General features: G+C 34.6%; 1 protein-coding gene across 1 annotated transcript in view; it reads right to left on the bottom strand.

The window, feature by feature from the left end:
* MUC19 (mucin 19, oligomeric) overlaps window positions 1-19,502 on the bottom strand; it is a 180,252-nt gene that overhangs the window by 127,248 nt on the left and 33,502 nt on the right. The window contains 18 exon segments of the mRNA XM_030822800.1: window positions 2,819-2,863; window positions 3,242-3,274; window positions 3,805-3,846; window positions 5,251-5,280; window positions 6,085-6,116; window positions 6,811-6,952; window positions 7,796-7,921; window positions 8,883-9,039; window positions 9,112-9,351; window positions 9,967-10,161; window positions 10,247-10,351; window positions 11,806-11,944; window positions 12,602-12,753; window positions 12,990-13,090; window positions 13,191-13,243; window positions 15,222-15,468; window positions 16,845-16,971; window positions 17,403-17,497. Coding sequence (XP_030678660.1) covers window positions 2,819-2,863; window positions 3,242-3,274; window positions 3,805-3,846; window positions 5,251-5,280; window positions 6,085-6,116; window positions 6,811-6,952; window positions 7,796-7,921; window positions 8,883-9,039; window positions 9,112-9,351; window positions 9,967-10,161; window positions 10,247-10,351; window positions 11,806-11,944; window positions 12,602-12,753; window positions 12,990-13,090; window positions 13,191-13,243; window positions 15,222-15,468; window positions 16,845-16,971; window positions 17,403-17,497 — 2,061 coding nt within the window.

The following is a 19,502-nucleotide window of genomic DNA, read 5'->3' as shown; positions in this document are numbered from 1 at the left end:
AGGAAAAGAAAATCAATCCTGACTTCTCTCTAGATCATGCCAGAAAGTCCTTTTCCTTCTGATCCTTATAACCCTGAAAATGTTACTTAAGCTCTTTGCATTTCCTCACCTATAAAATGATGAGATGAGGAGGACTGTGGAGAATAACAGAGGATTAAGATTTAATGAGATGCCGAATGAAAAATATTTAATATAAAACTAGAATGAGGTAAATCCTCAATAAAAGTCACTTTTAGCATATCTTTCAATAAAATGCTAACATAGCATTTTGTTAATTATTAATATTATACTTACAGAGCATGAAATAGCTACCAGAATTTTAGGGAAATTAAATAAAACATTAGGATTCAGTAAGGCAAAGCACAAAAGTCATAAATAATGCCAAATGAATTCAGGGAAAAAATCACCCAGGTAATCTGTCCTATAATTCAACTCTGCATTTGATTTATAATTTTTAAAATGCTGCATGATTTTTTTTTTTTTTTTTTTTTTTTTTTTTTTTTTTTTTCTTTTTTTTTTTTTTTTTGCACATTGCAAAGAGAGTCCTGGGGGGGGGGTGGGGGCACAGGGGGAAACAAAGCCTCAAGCCTGGAGAGCATTTTCACTTAAATAGTAATTTTTTTCTTCTGTGGCATTACAGAACTGTGCAATTCTTCCAAATGCACTCATTCCAGGCTTTAGAATTCCTTAAGAAGAAAAAAAAGAGGAAGAAAAAAAAAAAAGAAGAGAAAACCAAATTTAATATGTTATAAACTCATAAAAAAAAAAATTAAAAAAAAAAAAAAAAAAAAAAAAAAAAAAAAAAAAAAAAAAAAAAAAATAGTGTTTACAGTGAATGAGACAAAATATTACATCTAAAACTTAATCAGTTGCTTACAAAAGCCCTGTCAGGGTAATCTACTCATGATCTTCTGTTTTCCATGGACAGTTTGCTTGCTACAGTACAAAGTGGTTGACAAAACTGAATATTACATTCAAAACTAGGTGTTTGAAATGAAAAAAAAAATATATATATATAAGCTAGAAAAATCAAACCACTTTTAATAGCTTTAGGTAAGTATTGTGATATAGGATATAGATATCATCACCATGATACTGAAGAAATAGATGAAATTGTTATCTAAGCTGCTTATGATTCATATGTATCTATGCAGTTCATCAAATCAAGGAAAAAATTATTTCTTTAAATGACGACAAGATTCAAAAGTTTTAACAGCTGATGAATGACTTTGACTAAAGGAAATCTTAATAACTGAACTAAATTAATCATCTTAGAAACAGAACCAGGCTGAGAATTAGGGATTCAGTCCACTGCTTGCACTGAGGGTAATATGTAGCTAGAAAATTACTCTGCGGTGTCTAAGAAATAATTCAAAAATAAGCTGCTTATGATTCACATGTATCTATGCAGTTCATCAAATCAAGGAAAAAATTATTTCTTTAAATGATCACAAGATTCAAAAGTTTTAATAGCTAATGAATGACTTTGACTAAAGGAGATCTTAATAACTGAACCAAATTAATCATCTTAGAAACAGAACCAGGCTGAGAATTAGGGATTCAGTCCATTCCTTCGACTGAGGGTAATATGTAGCCAGAAAATTACTCTGCGGTGTGTAAGAAATAATTCAAAAAACTATTGGGATGAAATTGTCATTGGTCTTGAGAAATGAATTTATGATTACAGACTGCAGAAGAACATTTTTGAAATGTGTCAGGCTTTCTGAGATTTACACTGAAACAGCCAGTAATGCTTTGTGTTGCTAATGGTATCCAACATAAGAGAAAGTTTGACAGGAAGTAGCATGTTGTTTTCGGTATTTTTAATAATATTGTGCACTGATGGCTGATGCTTTAAGATATACATATATATTTACTCCTTTAATATAAAAATACATTGATTAAAAATAACTCAGACAATACTAAGATTTAGAAAATGTTTTAAATTATAGTCATAATTCTATATTATGATATCAATTTATAATCCAATAATAGTCTTGGTTTTACACTATATCTTTGTATAGAAGATTAGCTCTAATGAGTGAAATGTATGAGCTGTTGGATTTACCAGTATAACTAATATCTAATAAACAGTTTAACCTTCACCAGAAATTCTGCGCTAAAATTCTAAACCTGAGTTCTAAATTTTCCATGGGGAAAAAGAAGAGTCATTTATTCACTCCATAAATACTGAATGCGAACTATCCTGTACCTTTTGCCACTAGGTACAACTGGGAATACAAGGATGGCGAAGCATGGTCTGTGACTCGAAGGAACATATTCATTTAAGACTTGACAAATTAATCAATAACAAAGAAAGAGAAATAGTGCTAAGTTGGGGGTAAAGACCATAGTATAGAAAAGTGAGTATGTGAAAAATAGTGCAGAGCTGGAAGGGAGAAATCTATGGATGATTTCCTCAAACACATAGAGCAAAATTGACATCTTTTAATTGTATAATTAATTAGTTTGAATAAAAGAAGGTGACTATTATATATTAAAAACAACAATAACATATAGAGTCACAGTGCTAGATTGTCTGTTAGCCATTGTCTTCAAATTCTTTTTTTCTCATATTTTCATTTTCACTAAAGACACTGAAACATACTCAATGAATTTTTAAATTTAGGTGGAAAGATAAAATAGCAAACTAAACTAGGGAAACTGTTTGGATGGTCCGAGGGAAAATTCAAACCCAAATATTTTTAATGTGTAATCAAACTGATGTTGATTCCAATATTTAAGTTGTTCAAGGTTTCAGATATAAACCTTTATTCAAAACTTTATTTGTCACTTACGGATTTTCTGATTTACCTACCTGTTGTTTCACTGCTTGATGTTGTAATCGCTGGAATGGATGCTGCTGAATTTGAGAAAACAATGGAAAAACTAAGTTTTATATGCAGGGGAAATTGTACTTCCAAGAACATCTATGGTCATGTGTAAAATGGATCAACTTGGAATGACTGTATCAGACAAAAAAAATCATCATATAGGTGAAGAGAAGCCCAAATATTAGTTTTAAAATGTATAGGCCCTGAGTAAAAGGTCAAAACACCTTATCATCTGGTATAATGTTTTTTTCCCCAAAAGCTTTCTCTAAAAAATTCTTTTTTAAAAAAGAAACTTTGTCTATTTCTTCTAAAAATGTCATTGCAAAGATATAATACTGCAAAGGAAGGTTTGGGTGTTTTTAAAAATCCCCCATTGATTAAGTTGTGGCTTAGAGGTTACAGCTTACCTGAGCCTGGGCTACTGGTAACCAGTGTAATTGCTATGCAAAGAAGAAGACAAATATTTGGAAATGTACATTAAACTGGTATTGAAAGATGAGGTTAACCATATCTATTTAAACATGTTTCGAGATCTCCAGAATGCAAATAAATGATTATATGTAACAGTTAAGTTCACTTGTCAGATGTTTACATATTTCAATATACTTTTATACTCCACTAGCTACTGTTTTAATGATAAAGCATCCAATTAAAGTTAAAATTTTCTTGATGTTAGTAAAAGAAATTGTAAATTACTTTCAAGGAATTTAACATAGAATTTTCTGACATAGCCACTTCCTCCACATCAGTAGTATGTAGAATGTTCTTCTTAGGACAGACAACCTTTGAAAAGGGAAGATGTTCTTTACTAATGTTACAATTACATAAAGACCTCCTACTTGGCATGGGCCTTTAGCAAATACATAAATGAAGAATGAAAAATTTCAAAACAGGGCCGTGATTCCTGAACTATAAATTATCTTTGCTGCTCACTTAGGAGCTATAAAAATAATTAGCAGTTTTTATTTACCTGCTCCGGTGCTTAATATGGCGGTAGCTGCTGTAGTGGAAACTGTTTAGGAAACACAACATTTATGAAAATAATTGAATAATTTTTGCTGGGAAATACAGTTCAAGAAACCAGTTGTCATAAACTAAAATTAAAATTTCTGAAATGTGTGCAGATGTTAAGTGACAAAATAATTTTTTTTATATCAATACAAATAACACCATATATTTATGTATGTCCACCAAAAATAACTATTTCCTGCTATTATCACTTAACCAAAATCTCATAGGAACTTTATAAGATCTCTTTATGGGCCAATAATAACTTAAAGGAATGTGGTTCAGAACCCTGACATGTGATAACTTCACTATAGGTAAGTGACCAAAAATAACTAAAATTTAACTAGCATTTTACAGCAGGCTGCATAATTTTAAATAAATTGTCAAAGCCTAAGGTTTCCTATTTTCTGTACTATCTCTTAATTTATACTGCCCACCTCCAAGTATCAATCAACAGGAAATAAAATCCCAATTTATATCACACAAGGCAGGAATATGTAAGTGTACTACAGCAACTCAAAGTGTATTTATATTGCCAAGAAGTTCAATGTCCCAAAACTGACATCCAGCATCCTCTTGAGTAAACACAAATGTAATGCTCCAGGTGGGTGATGGTTCAAGCCTATAATCTCAATGCTTTGGAAGCAGTGAGCTATGATCGTGCCACTGCACTCTAGCCTGGGCAGCAGAACAAGACCTTGTCTCTACAAAAATAACAAATTAGCCAGGCATGGCAGCACATGCCTATGGTGCAAGCTATTCAGGAAGCTGAGATGGGAGGAGCACATGAGCCTAGGCAATAGAGGCTGCAGTGCACTGTGATCGCACCATTGCACTCCAGCCTGGGCGACAAAGTGAGACCTTGCCTCAAAACAAGAAAGCAAGCAAGACAGGTAGCAAGAAAGCAGCAAGGAAGGAGGGAGGGAAGAAGAAGGAAGGAAGGAAGGAAGGAAGGAAGGAAGGAAGGAAGGAAGGAAGGAAGGAAATAATTTTTTATTTCTATTTTCAAATCATCCTCCAGCATGACGATGGTTTTAAAATATTTACTTCACAGAAGGCAACATTTACTTCTACTTCATCCACTTATTCAATTATTATCTTAAAATATCAGGCTTTGGATGATGATATTTAACTAATATGCAGAGTTAAAATATTAATGAATTAATAACATAAATATTAACTAATGATACCTATTGTATGTTTAATCATATTCCTAACTTAATTCACAGGAATATAATGAAATGATATTCTGACGTATTTCTAGTAACTGTTCATTTTAATTTAAAATTTTTATATCAGCAGATTTACCATCATACCTTTTACTAGCACAGATTCAAGTGAAACCATAAAGGATTAGCTACACAAAGAAATCAGAAATACAACATTTAAAATATAATGATGATTTTACCTGCAAATGTTGAATTGGTAGGAGCAGTTTCTGAAATAATCATACATTACTGTTATTGACAGGAATTTGTATATCTTGAAAAAATTCTACAACTCAATTTGTCTGTAAGTCTTGTCTCTTTTTATTTTACTTCTTGCAATTCCTAATATAAAAAGAAGTAGCTCACGTATTCTTTTGAAGGTGTTCGAGATTTATTTTTGAGATGTGTGTTGTGGCCAGGTGCGGTGGCTCATGCCCGTAATCCCAACATTTTGGGAGGCCAAGGCAGGTGGATCACCCGAGGTTAGGAGTTCGAGACCAGCATGGCCAACATGGTGAAACCCCATTTCTACTAAAAATATAAAAATTAGCCGGGTGTGGTGGCAGGTCCCTGTAATCCCAGCTACCCAGGAGGCTGAGGCAGAAGAATCACTTGAACCAGGGAGGCGGAGGTTGCAGTGAGAGATATGTATTGCTCACGAACAATCCTTCAGTTATTTAATTCTTTCTATATTGATTCTCATCTTCTATTCCTTCCCTTCACTGAACTGTTTTCACTGACTCCTCACTCCCTCAATTCCCAGAACCTACAGTTAAGCAGGGGCACGTATGCAGTAGGTGCACCCCTGAGTATCAGCCATGGCCCCATCTGACAGTTGTTCAGCAAAGCTTGGGAGCACTGGTTTCCAACAGCGACTCACCATGGACAATCGCTCTGGGATGGAATTGTACCAGTCCTCAGAGGGACAGCCTAATGCATTAAGTCCCTGCCCTTCTGGTGATTGGTCTAAAAAAGATTCCCAGCCCCTCCTCTGATTTTTCCTAAATCAATTAGTGTAAAATTTAATGACTTACCACTGCACTCCAACTGCCCTGCAATACAGTAGCTGAAAGTTAAATTTAAAAAGAAAAAAAGAATGAATTGGAAAATTTGACTCTTAATTGCATACAGCTCACAAATTTAAAACAACGACTTGTCCGATTGAAAACAAACAAAACCAAATAGAAGTAAATATTTGTTTCCCCAAAAGAATACTATTGATTCAAGTTGCTTATTTTTCCATGTGCTGCTATACCCAATCGTTTCACCGAGGAGCTCTGGGCACCTGAAGAAATGGTGTGCAGGTGACCCTTAAAGGTAGTTCTTACATAGTCAATTTAAAACACGATGTTATTTGATGGCCGTGGTGACCTACTATGACCCCGTCAATTTGCTTCCATGTAACTGTTTGAAAGCCTGTGAACATAATCTTACATTTATCGAATTAAAACTCTTTTCCCCTAAAACTACACAATGACATTTTCTGTCCTGTGTTCTGCATTATTAGGTATAAGATTACACAAACCATTTGTTGACATGTGAATTGTCTGAAAATAAAAATTACTAACATAACTGATATAAAGTGAAGCTAAAGCTGGCCTTCTCATTTAGAAATGGCAGGATCAAAAATTATAGATATATACATGTATACATAACATATATATTATTAACATAATATATTCATACACATATTTGGTTTTTCTCCTAAATGAAAAGGCAAAAGTCAAAATTGCTCATTGAAAAGTTAGTAGAGAATATACCATGTTCTTCCACAATTATCTTCAATCACTCCCCCTGCTGGTATGACATCATTATAGAAACAGCTGCACTCAGATAAACTGACACATTTCATGGTGTTCTCATCCAGGTAAGGAGCACTATCTGGGCACTTAGCATAACAACCTGTGTGTAAAAACACCCACAGTTCATCTCTATCTACTGAAACTCATTATACTGTACATTACATATTTGTAAAATTACTTAAATGACGCCATGAAGTGAAGTAGATAATAGCAAAACAACATCACACTCGTAATGAAAATATATACATAAAACAAGGTTCAGGTCTTCTTGCAGTGAAATGTCAAACTAAGAACCTACAGATTTTGGTTGATTTATTTTTTTCTAAAATGATTCTTAAAGTAATTTTAAATGATTTGCTACTTTCATAATGGGCGTGATGCTGTAACATAAAACAGGCTCTGGTAAATACACATCTTGAAATGTGAATGCCAGTTTCAAATATCTGTCTTTGCCATAGTAGGTAAAGATACAGAAGTCATAGCAAAATAGGCTAAAAATATGCCAAAGGATTTAACACAGATGTGACTTTTGGAAAAGTTTCATGTTATCCTGTTTTCTTGCCCATTCTTTGTTTCTCTCTAAAATATATAATCCTAAGAATAAAATGCTGCTTAAGTGTGAGATACAGTTAATTACTACAGTCATTATACTACTCAAGCAAGATTGTACTGTATGTTGCATTCTGAAACTGCATTCACACTAAACAACATGGTCTAATCAAAGATACAAAGAGTGACAACAGGATCAGAGTGCTGTCCCCCATCCCCCACTAAGCTTATGTTTAGAGAAAGTGTTTCTAATGTAGAAACATTAATGTCATAAGAAAGACAACTATTCGTTAAATTACAAAATGTTAGACACGAAATTGGGAGAAACAATCCTTTCCAGTTAAGATGAATATCATTTGCACTACTTTATGGATATTCTTAAAGTATGTCTTACCTTCTAAAAGTGAAGAAAATTTCTGGCCAATGAGCTGATCTTTGCATGTCTTTGCAGTCACTGTGCCACAAGGTTCATAATGCCATCTGCATTCCCCAGGCGCATTGTAGTAATCACAGTAGACAGCTATAATTGAATTGTATTAAATTACTTTCACTCATTATATGACAATTTTCACCTTTCATTTTCCAAGCATTTTAACAAGGGATTTGGGATGATATTAATAATAAACATATCTAAAGTATATCAGGTCTTATCAAGTTCCTTTGGCTTTATCTAAACTGTCATATAAGCCAAAGTAGATCACAAGAGGGGAAGGCATATAAACTCAGAATAGCACTTTGTTTTGCCATCTCACGGTCAGGTTAGTTTGAGATTAAAAAAGTAAACATTAATTTTATCATTTGAAGATATTTTAGGTCATAGTCTAGATTCATGGTTTCAATTTCAACTTTAAATTGGAAAACTAAATCCTAGACAATTAAGCTCTTTAATATGTAAATAACAGTTCCTAAATGAAGTAACTAAAGATGTCAATATAATCTAATCCTGTGCATAAAAAACTGAATAAAATGAGGATTATATTTTAACCTTCTTATATTTTCTCCATAATACTTAGAAGGAAAAGAGCTGACTCATTTCTATTAAAGTTATTACATTCCATATGTATCGAGATTCAGTCTATACTCAATTTTCAGTTCATCTTCAATAGGGCTCTATGAAAGTTTTCAAGGAAATATGTGTGAGCACTTGAAGCAAAAGCAATATATTCGGTAAATATTGAAAGATATACAAATATACCAAGATAGGTAAACAGTTCATCGTCTAAGTATGAATGAGAAATATTCTCCATCAGTATTCATTATTCCCTCTGTGAAAATATGAATTTTTAAACTAAAATTGAACTTGAAGCGCTGGGCCACATGCTTTATTTTTTAAGTTAGGTATTTTTGCATATCATAAACAAAAATATTAACGTTTCTAGGTATACAAACATGTGTTTTATAGAAAATATGAGAGGAAGACTGAGGGTCTAACAAAACACTTCTACATTTTGAAAGAACAACAACATATGGACTTCACTTACGACACAGATTTGGTTTTCTCCATGAGACACAGACTCCAACTGCACTACACGCCTCTGCGTACATAGCCACGGCAGTGCAGAATCCCAGGTACTTCCCCTCCATGTCACATGCACAGGCTTCCTCGACGCACGCATCATAGTAAGCACTGGGGTCAACCTAGGCAGAGCACAGCACGTGAGTCTGTGGGAGGAAACCCGGTGTAAGTCATTGCTTTCAGAACAATGCTACCTTGTTGTGGCAATCTCTGAAGGTGCTGTCTCTGAGGATCTCACATTTCCGCACAGCCCAGGCTTTACAGTATGGGTTTGAATCACATGGGAAAGTCTGAGCCACTGTATCTGCACATTCTTGGCTTGTTTTCCAACTATTCCCAAATTCCAGTGCTCCAGAAGCTACTGAAGAGTATCTTGTTGTGAAATCGTCCTTGAGATCACCATTGTTATTTCCACAAAGACCACACACTCTGCCCTGTATTGATCAGAAAGGGAAATAGAAAAATTAGTTGTACTAGGGACATTGAGATAGATAGACAAACAGATAGATGATAGATGAACAGATAGATATCATGATTATGTATATTGGAGCATGAATCTATGTAAAATTCCAATTTTCATGAATAAGATTCCAGAATTTGTGGATAAGATTATTCTCCCATTTAAGATACCCCATGTCACAAAATGATCTAGTATCATGCAGAATAAATGTCTAAAGAACCAAAACAGGTATGTCTGCTAGTTTCAAATTACACATGAGACTACTTTGGCTTCTTAAAATATTTACTCCAAGGAACACATTTAATTCAAAACATATCAACTATCTGAAAATCACATCATGTGATAATCTCAAGTAACCAAATCCGGTTAAGCTACAATGCCTCAGGTTATTGCATTTACTTTTTAACCAGATTTGATTATCTTTGATTACATTTCATATTTCATAATAAGGTTGAAGAAAGGTGGAGGGCTTGTTACTCTAACAGAGACCCTGCCATTCCCCTACACTCTGCCTATGAATACCCATCTTTAATTTTAGTAACAGAAATGATTTTGCTTCCCCATATTCACTCGTTAGCGATATACGTACATTCCAGTTTGGATCCAGAATAACAGACAGTCTTGTATTTTTGTCCCAAATCACTATTATTCCATTTTGAAATTTCAGAATTAAGTACAGGCCAACAGTATGTATGGAGTATGCATTTGCATTGAGTTCACATTTCTTACTTTCTGTAGATTTGACTGCTGTTACTTTACCGTCTTGCAAGACAACATTCTGATCCTGTAAATTCAGACAGATTTACAATGACAGTTTTATTTGGCTGCTCACAACTTGAGAGGAAAAAATAAAGAAAATAGTACTGTACCTGAAAAGAAACTATAATTTTTCTTGAGCATGTTAGCCCATCTTCACAGCATGGAACGCTCTCCGTTAAAATACGAAATGTGCCATTTTCATGACCACAATAATCCTTTAAAATAAAAATTATAATAGTTTGTGAATATTAGAGACACAGAACTCAACTACAGTATTTGTGTCAGACAGATATTCTTAGAGAAAATATTTTCCTTAAACTCAATAAATCGCCATATGTTGTGTTACGGAATTTCCAAAAAAACAATAGTTTAACATATTTACAGATAGTTAGCCTTGACTAAGTCCCCTCTAACTAACTTGTTTTGACTCAGTTATTTTCCCATTACTTCTGCACAAGTTCAGAATTATTCTATAAACACGTAAGGCTTTAAAGTATATATGTTTGTAATCACAGATTTATTTCTAGACCCTATAAATAGCTAGATAAATTTGGCCTTATTTCCTCAAAGACTTATATGAAACTTGATATTCAAACAAAACTAATGAATAAATACAATGCAATCCAAATTTTATCCCTTAAATGTTAGTTGGGAAGCTTGCAGCTTAATAAGATGAACTCTAGAATGTATGTAACAAGCATGAACTCTGTAATCAGACAGGTCTAGGTTTACTATGACATTTTCTATTTGGTAGCTTAAGTTGCTTAACCTCTCTAAACTTCAATTTCTTGATCTGCATCATAGGAATAATAATATCAGTCTTGTCATATTATAATTATTAAATGCAATGAAATATATAAATTTGCTTGGCAAAGAAGCACTCATAAATGGTAGTGGTAATTTTTGCTGCCAGTGCTGTTGTTAGAACAATCATATCTGGCATTTATTTACTGAGCACTAGTAGGTCCTCCAGTGTGTGCGCTAGTGTGGTTTCAAGTAGGGGCTACTTTCGTGCCCATTTTGTAAATACAGAAGCTGAGACACTGAGAGGTTAAGGAATGTCCCCAAAGACATGCATCAGATAAAAGATGGAGCCAGTATCAAAATCTAGTCCTAGCCTCCAGAGCCAGCAGTACACAATATAACATTTTACTGCCTTCTGGAATCATATAAGGGACCTTTTAAAAATATGTCCCACTTTGAAAATAAAATTATTTGGAACTAATCTACAAATGAATAATTAAGAAGTATAGAAAAAGAAAATGTGGCACATATACACCATGGAATACTATGCAGCCATAAAAAATGATGAGTTCGTGTCCTTTGTAGGGACATGGATGAAACTGGAAAACATCATTCTCAGTAAACTATCGCAAGGACAAAAAACCAAACACCGCATGTTCTCACTCATAGGTGGGAATTGAACAATGAGAACTCATGGACACAGGAAGGGGAACATCACATCCAGGGACTGTTGTGGGGTGGGGGGAGGGGGAGGGACAGCATTAGGAGATATACCTAATGCTAAATGACAAGTTAATGGGTGCAGGAAATCAACATGGCACATGGATACATATGTAACAAACCTGCAAATTGTGCACGTGTACCCTAAAACCTAAAGTATAATAAAAAAAAAAGAAACATTTTAATAAGACATACTCATAATTACCTCAAGAAATGAATACTGGCAGAGACCGTCAAAACTGTAACTCTTCCCATCAAAAGTTCTAACATGACCTTCCCCGTAGATGTGGCAGATGGTTTGACATTCATTTTGGGTACAACTCCAAGACCCTTTAATGCAGGTACTAAAAGGAAAAAAATGAGAGAGTGCAGTGATTATATTATGTCAGGATTCATATACTAATATTGTTTTTGTAAAGAAGTACAAAATTATGTTTTATATTGATTTAAATTTTGGAGTTGTCTTCATTATAAAGTAGGATGTTCAATATATACAATGCAACTTAAAGTTCTGTTTTAAACACAGCATTTTGGCCGGGCGCAGTGGCTCACGCCTGTAAAATCCCAGCACTTTGGGAGGCCGAGGCGGGAGGATCACAAGGTCAGGAGATCAAGACCATCCTAGCTAACACGGTGAAACCCTGTCTCTACCAAAAATACAAAAAATTAGCCGGGCATGGGGGCGAGCACCTGTAGTCCCAGCTAGTCGGGCGGCCGAGGCCGGAGAATGGCGTGAACCCGGGAGGCACAGCTTGCAGTGAGCCGAGATGGCACCACTGCACTCCTGCCTGTGCAAGTCTTGCACTGTGACAGTGCAAGACTCCATCTCAAAATAAATAAATAAATAAATAAATAAATAATAAAAATAGCATCTTTTTCTAACTATATTTGGTCATTTTTTTCAAATATCCCAAAGTGTGACCTCTTCTTTCCTATGAAAATAAGAACAGACTGCATATTTTCTAATATCCAAAACAAAATAAGAATCCGTTATTAAGCACCATTCATTGCAGCCAACAGAAGTGACACTTCCTTCATCATATTCTCGTCCACCAAAAGAGCATGGACAGTCATCAGGAAAGACACATATCCCTTTAGAATTTCGAACCATTCCTTCTGGACAAAAGCACCCACGTTTGCAAGGCAAGTTCTCCTACAAGAATAAACATAAAATATACACCGTGAGGCACCATTCTAATCATGTCATGTTATCAGCATTAACTGAAATGCTTAAATATACCAAGTATATATTTGGAGTCAATCTTTGACAACTGAAAATAATACGCAAAAAGAGCATGACCTTCTAATTATTTTTCATTAAAATCGTAGCTTTCCTAGGACTCGAAACAAAACCTTTCAATGGCTAAACTCTAGTACTATGTTACTTACATCAAAAACAGGTATGTTCCGAGTACTGCATGTTCTGTCGGTTCTTCTCTGTGCCTTGGGATCACTGCAGTCTACATACTCAGCCCCTCCAGAACAATTTTCTGCAGAATAAGAGGAATTGTCATTAATCAAGAGCCTATTGATCTGTTTTCTTTAGCCAAAGTGCATATTTTAAACTTGCACTGTGATTTTAACACTTACGTAGGGTTAAATCAATGGGAATTTGGCAAAGAAGAATTCCATCCCGACAGACGCTGGAAATAAAACAATTTTATAAATTTAGACGTAAGTTTCAAGGACAATTAGTTAAATGAGTGAGACACCATCCCCAGAAGATGCATAACATGTACCAAAGGATAAGATATCACCTTGTAAATATTACAGGAATATACAAACAAGGTTTTATGGACATCAGAGAAAACCTCATGGAAAGGATGGCTGGATCTTGATGATAAGTGAAATTTAATACTTCTGATAAGATGCCAAGCTGTGGTGTAGGAGAGAACAAGATATGTTCCAGTGACTCAAATGAGTCATGTTTGGATGGAAGGCAGGATGCAAAATGGGCGGAAGTGGTATATGTAGGTTGGGGCCAGACTTTAGATGGCCTTAAATGACTTGCAAATTTGTATTTGTTCTCCAGGTAACTGTCAGCCACTAAAGTTTCTGAGCAGGGAGGTGGCCCTATCAGAATAGTGCTTTAGGCTACATATTCTTTATTATTATTATTATACTTTAAGTTCTAGGATACATGTGCAGAATGTGCAGGTTTGCACATGGCTTTAGGCTACACATTCTTGCAGTAGTGCAGGAAACATGAGACAGAGAGACAGAGCAATAATGAGCAACCAAGTTAGCTATCACAGTGGTGCCAGCTAAGGAGAGTCTCAAATAGGGTAGTGGTGAAGGGAACTGTAATTTGGAGGTCCTAGCCTGATTCACTGAAAAGTTAATTTATTGATTCCCATGAAAAAAAGAGCAGACTGCATATTTTCTAATATCCAAAACAGATAAAATAGTAATTCTTTATTAAGCACCATTAAAAAGTTAATCTATTGATTCCCCAAAAGCTACAGAGAAAAAGAAATTATCATTATCAAACCCCAGCCCCAAAGGCTCATGGGCTTTGATATAAAGGGGTTACCTAAGCTTTCCTTTTGAATGACCAAGAAAAATTACTTATTGCTAAATGATAGCCTCACGAAACCAAAGAAAAGAGAGGAAGTGTATTCAAAGTATTTTTGAGTGGCTACTTCATTTTGGCAATTACATTGTCAAGAATTCCTACACCTCTCTATGGAATTAGAAACTTGCACCTGTAGTCCCAGCTACTCAGGAGGCTGCGGTGGGAGAATCACTTGAGCCCAGGGAGGTTGGAGCTGCAGTGAGCCAAAACTGTGCCACTGAACTCCAGCCTGGGCAATCGAAGTGAGACCCCATCTCAAAAAAAAAAAAAAAAAAAAAGAAAGAAAGAAAAAAAATTAATTTGCTCTAAATTGTAGAAATCATAGCCTCCTCAGCCATTACAAAATAGTCAAAATTCTTCAATTCTTCAGAAACTAAGTCCAAATTCTTGGTTATGATCTGACCACTGTCAATGTTTCTAGCCCAATCCTGTACAAAACACCCTGCATGTGTAAAATTTTTTTGAACATTTCCTACATCTGTGCATTCTCTTTACAGGAAATCATCTTCTACATTTCAATTTTGTCTGGAAAAAGATTCATTCCCTAGTATGCCTGTCTTCTCTGAGAAGTTTTCCTTAATCTCCTCAGGTAGTGCCTGGCCCCTTCTGCTACCATGTTCTAGTATACAAACCTCCTTCTAATGGTTTGTGCCCTGCTTACTCGGAGTCCAAGACAATGTTTGTTCAGCTTTGCAACTCCAGCACTCAGCACAAGGCCTGGCACACTGCAGACACTTAGTAAGTGTTTGTTGAATGATGACTACTGAGAGACAGCTAGAGAGCATCTTCTGAATATGAAATCATTTCACATTGTCTGTATATAGAAGCTACCAGAATATTTTTCTACTGGTGTTTAAAACAAAACCAGAGTGGGATAAGTCATCTATATCCATTAGGATGCAATGAACCTTCCAGAATAAAAGAGATTTTTATTAATAAGTATGGCAGGTCTAAAAAGACTTCATACTGACAAAAGACCATTTCTCTGAAAAGAACGCAGTCTCTTGATTTCAGTGTTACAGCAAGTATACATATAATTTCCATACCATTTATTGTCATCAATATGGATGAGTTTGCCTGGTTGCATGACCTCGTCATTTATGTAGCAGTCACACTGAGATTTCAGTACACAGTTTCCTTCGTTATTCTGGTACATTTCATCAGGGCAGGTGCATCCATCAACTGGAACATCTTCTACATCACAGCTCCTATCTCTTTCTGACAAGGATCGGCAAGAACTATTACAGGCTTTTACATTGTACTTGAAAACTAGGCCACTTGGACAAGAATGTTCTGTTGGTACAGAGACAAAAGAAAGAATGAACATGTACATATCCAGGGAAATAAACAATTTTACTTCAGCTCGATGTTTATAGATATTATTGTGAGTTTTCATAATAGAGATTATGAATTTTTTAAGTCCTTGTTCATTGGGTTTTTTAAATTCTTTTTTGTTTTCAGTCAATACTGAATTCCTATTGTATGTTTAAACACTTTGCTGGGGATTAAGCCCATAAACAGGAGAGGCAATACATTGCTTTCACATGGCTTATATTCCCAGTGGAAGGACAGTCGTGGTACATGCTATGAAGAAACAAGATGGGAAGCACTAAGTATGTACAGATAAGGATCTACACTTAGTGAAGAGGGTGGGTAGATGAAGAGCAAGAAGACAGTCTAGGGAGAGGTGATTCTGTCTGGAGAATAGCCTAAGTCAGAGGGAGAATGAGTCTTTTAAAGAGTACATAGAGGAATAGAAGCTATATGGCCAGAGATATAATGAATCAGTGGTTAAAATTTACAGGGCCCCCTTAAGGATTTTGGTATTTAGCCTTAGAGCAATGAGACACCATTAATTTGTTTTAGACTGGAGTGTCACATAGTGAGCATAGTTCGATTTGGCTTGGTTTTAAAGATTACCCTGGTTTCTCTGTAGAAAATGGATTAGAGGAAGCCAAGAGTGAATATTGAAGGAAGCTACTGAAATCACCCAGGAGAAAAACAATGGTGGTTTCTTGAACCTGGTTGGTGGCAATATAGATTGAGAGATGTGAATAAATTTAAGAGAGATTTTGGAGGTGAAATGGACGGACCTTATTGATTAACTGGATACAAGCAATGAGGTGTTAAATATGATCTACAAGAGGTGTGTTTCTACAAAGTTCGTTGTTTGTTTTTGTTTTTCTCTTGGTAAATCAAGTGTTCTTGTGAAGTCATATTCAAACAGTGCAATAAATATTTTAAAACAAAGCAAGGTTTTAAAAATATGATGGTTGAGCCCCTAATTTATTGGTTCATTTTTGTTTTTTCTCAATATAAATTATTCATATTAAAATGTCATTTAAAAATGCATTAGCAGTCACAACATTATTTCAATTTCTGCACACAATAATTGAACAGAAACATATATTTATATATAAATACATATATTTTCTGCTTTTTCTTTATATGTGAATATATTAAATCAAGATCAGTAAATCAAGAAGTAAAATATACAAGGATTGTACAAGGATATTAAAAATAAAACAGAAAAAAATCATCTTTGAAAGAACCAGGTAAAAATTTGTAAACACATGTGCCTAAACCACACACGCACCCAACACACACACACACAGGACTATAGCGAAACTGAGAAGGAAGTAGTTATTGAAAGCTTCTCTGCTGCTTACCACACAGGCCAGTTCTCCATCCCGCTATGTATGTTTCCTTCTCAGCACACGCTTTCACATAGTTGCCTAAAATTGTACATAGGCAGTCCTGACTGTTTTCACAAGTGCAAGTATATTTTTTGCATTCCTTGAAAATAAGAAACAAATTTATATTACATTATGAAGTTACTCAGAAGAACAGGTAAACTGAGTATAATAATTTAGTTCCTAACTACTCTTCTACCCCAAAAAAAGTTTCTTTGAAACTTTCAAAAACATTTTTAAATATTCAAAATAGTAAATGAATTATTAGCCTGCTTGTCAAAACATTTAGAAAAGGCAGAATGAGAAACTTATTCAAGATTTTTCTTATTTGGGGTTATTTTCCAACACCATTTTTCTTTTGAAGTTGGTATATCTAACACAAGAATAAATTAATAGAATCTAATGCATATCTAAGGATATACTTTAATCTAGTGACAATGGTTGTTATTTGAAAATATTTAATATCTACATGCTTTTGTCAATATCAGCAAAGTATTTCTCAACAAGAGGTGTTAATGTTAGAGCCTCACATACCTCATGATAGGGTTTAGGGTTCACAATTGGGTGGCAGGAAGCAAAAGGCCCACTTGAATCAAGAAGAATTCCACAGTGCCTTTCAGCAAACTTTTCTGGAAGAAAATCAGTGCACTCAAAATTAGTTTCAATAATGGCATAACCCTTTCCTTTTTTTTTTTTGAGTTGGAGTCTCACTCATTCTCCCAGGCTGGAGGGCAGTGGCGTGATCTCGACTCGCTGCAACCTGTGCCTACTGGGTTCAATTGATTCTTCTGCCTCAGTCTCCTGAGTAGCTGGGATTATAGGCATGTGCCACTATGCCCAGCTAATTTTTTGTATTTTTAGTAGAGCTGGAGTTTCACCATGTTAAACAGGAAGGTCTCGATCTCCTGATGTTGTGATTCGCCCACCTTGGCCTCCCAAAGTGCTGGGGTGACAGGCGTGAGCCACTGCACTCAGCCATAATTCTTTAATTGAAAGAAAAGATGTAAAATTTTAACAGTTCTATTAAAACAATTTGTAAAGTGTTTTGCTGTAATACATCTAACTTGTCTCTATATGCAAAAATGGCATGCTATAATTAAAAAAATCTTACACTAAAAGGCAAAGTCTTTGTTAGCTTTGGATTTTTGGATTAAATCAATTTACCTTTCTCTGAAATGCAGTTTCTATATAAAAATGGAATTAGGGGACCATATTATATCTTTAGATGCCTTTTAACTTTAAAATATATATTTATAGCTAAATTGTGATGACTTGGTAAATAAATCAACCACAACATCCCCCCCTCCCTACCACACGATCCCTGTCACCTCAGAAAATTATATCAATTTTCCTGAAGGTCATATATTAGCACAACCAGTATCAATTATTCCAATACACTAATTTTGTTTTGTTTTTTAATTGATATTTCACTGGCTTCTAAATAACTAGCATAGTATTAAATTAACAAAAATAAATATCATAACAATAGCATTTGAGTAATAAGTGCTTGGCTTAATGATTTTTGGTAATAGAGGAAGCTGTCTCTATTAAAAACAAACAGACCAATTATTTCAAAAATTTTAACAAATTGGCAACCCAGTATCACCACTTTTTATCTAAATATTACTAACAGATTAGTAAAATAGTTTAATTTTCTGTACTTTATGTTAAGTTAAACACAAAGCACTGAAAATTAAATTTAATTAATTTATATATCTCTCCAAAGTGGTGGCATATAGTCTGCTTGACATAAATTGAGTTGGTTTCTTATGAGATACACATTCTCATTATGATTGTTTTCACTGCAACACACCAAAACCAAAATAATATGATAATCAAAACCCTGAAATATATATTACGATGTTTACGTTAATGCTTCTAACAACTCTCTTAAATCAAAATTAGTAGACAAGGCTTTCAAACGGAATTGCCTTAGTAATGTTAAAATATTATTATAATCTGATAAGACTATTTCAAATATCTATTAATTTAGAAACAACTCATTAACATGTCGATATAATATATTTTAACTTAGCTTCCATTTCCCTTTTTTTTTAGTGAAAGAAGCAACACACAAAAAAGCATTTATTAGTATCAGCAATTCTAGGGGAGCAACCAAAGCATGACTTGGATTCAAAATACTTGGATTTCTCATCTGTCATCCTTATTAATAAAGATAAGGATCTTTATTAACCCTCTCTGTGCTCCATTATCAATATCTACATTAGTGGGGATAATAGTCCCGCCTATACTGTTCATGAGTTTTGGTAGAAATAAATCGCACTAATATTTTAAAAGCCTTTTGGTAAGCACAAATGTAAGCTGAATCATACCAGTGTAAAGCTTAACTAATGTCTGTATTGGGGCTTGGACAGCAGTAGTTAGGACACCTGGACCTAGCTATAGCTCTATCGTCAAGTGGCTTCACCAGTTTGGGCAAGTCTTGCTATTTCAACCAATGACCATTTTTATAACTAACTTAAAGGAGGGAATAATTGAAGAACTAAATGTGCCCCGAATCTCTTCTAATCTTGTTATTCTATAATGAAGGTGAAAATTGTGTAAGGAGGAAAAGAGTAGGTATAGAAAAGCAAACAACCAAGGTGAACTCCCAGTGAAATATTTGTTTTGTAG

This window comes from Nomascus leucogenys, chromosome 11 (genome assembly GCF_006542625.1).
Source record: "Nomascus leucogenys isolate Asia chromosome 11, Asia_NLE_v1, whole genome shotgun sequence".
Classification (NCBI taxonomy): domain Eukaryota; kingdom Metazoa; phylum Chordata; class Mammalia; order Primates; family Hylobatidae; genus Nomascus; species Nomascus leucogenys.
The sequence above is the reverse complement of the archived record's forward strand: the minus strand, read 5'-3'. Positions and strand labels throughout refer to the sequence as shown.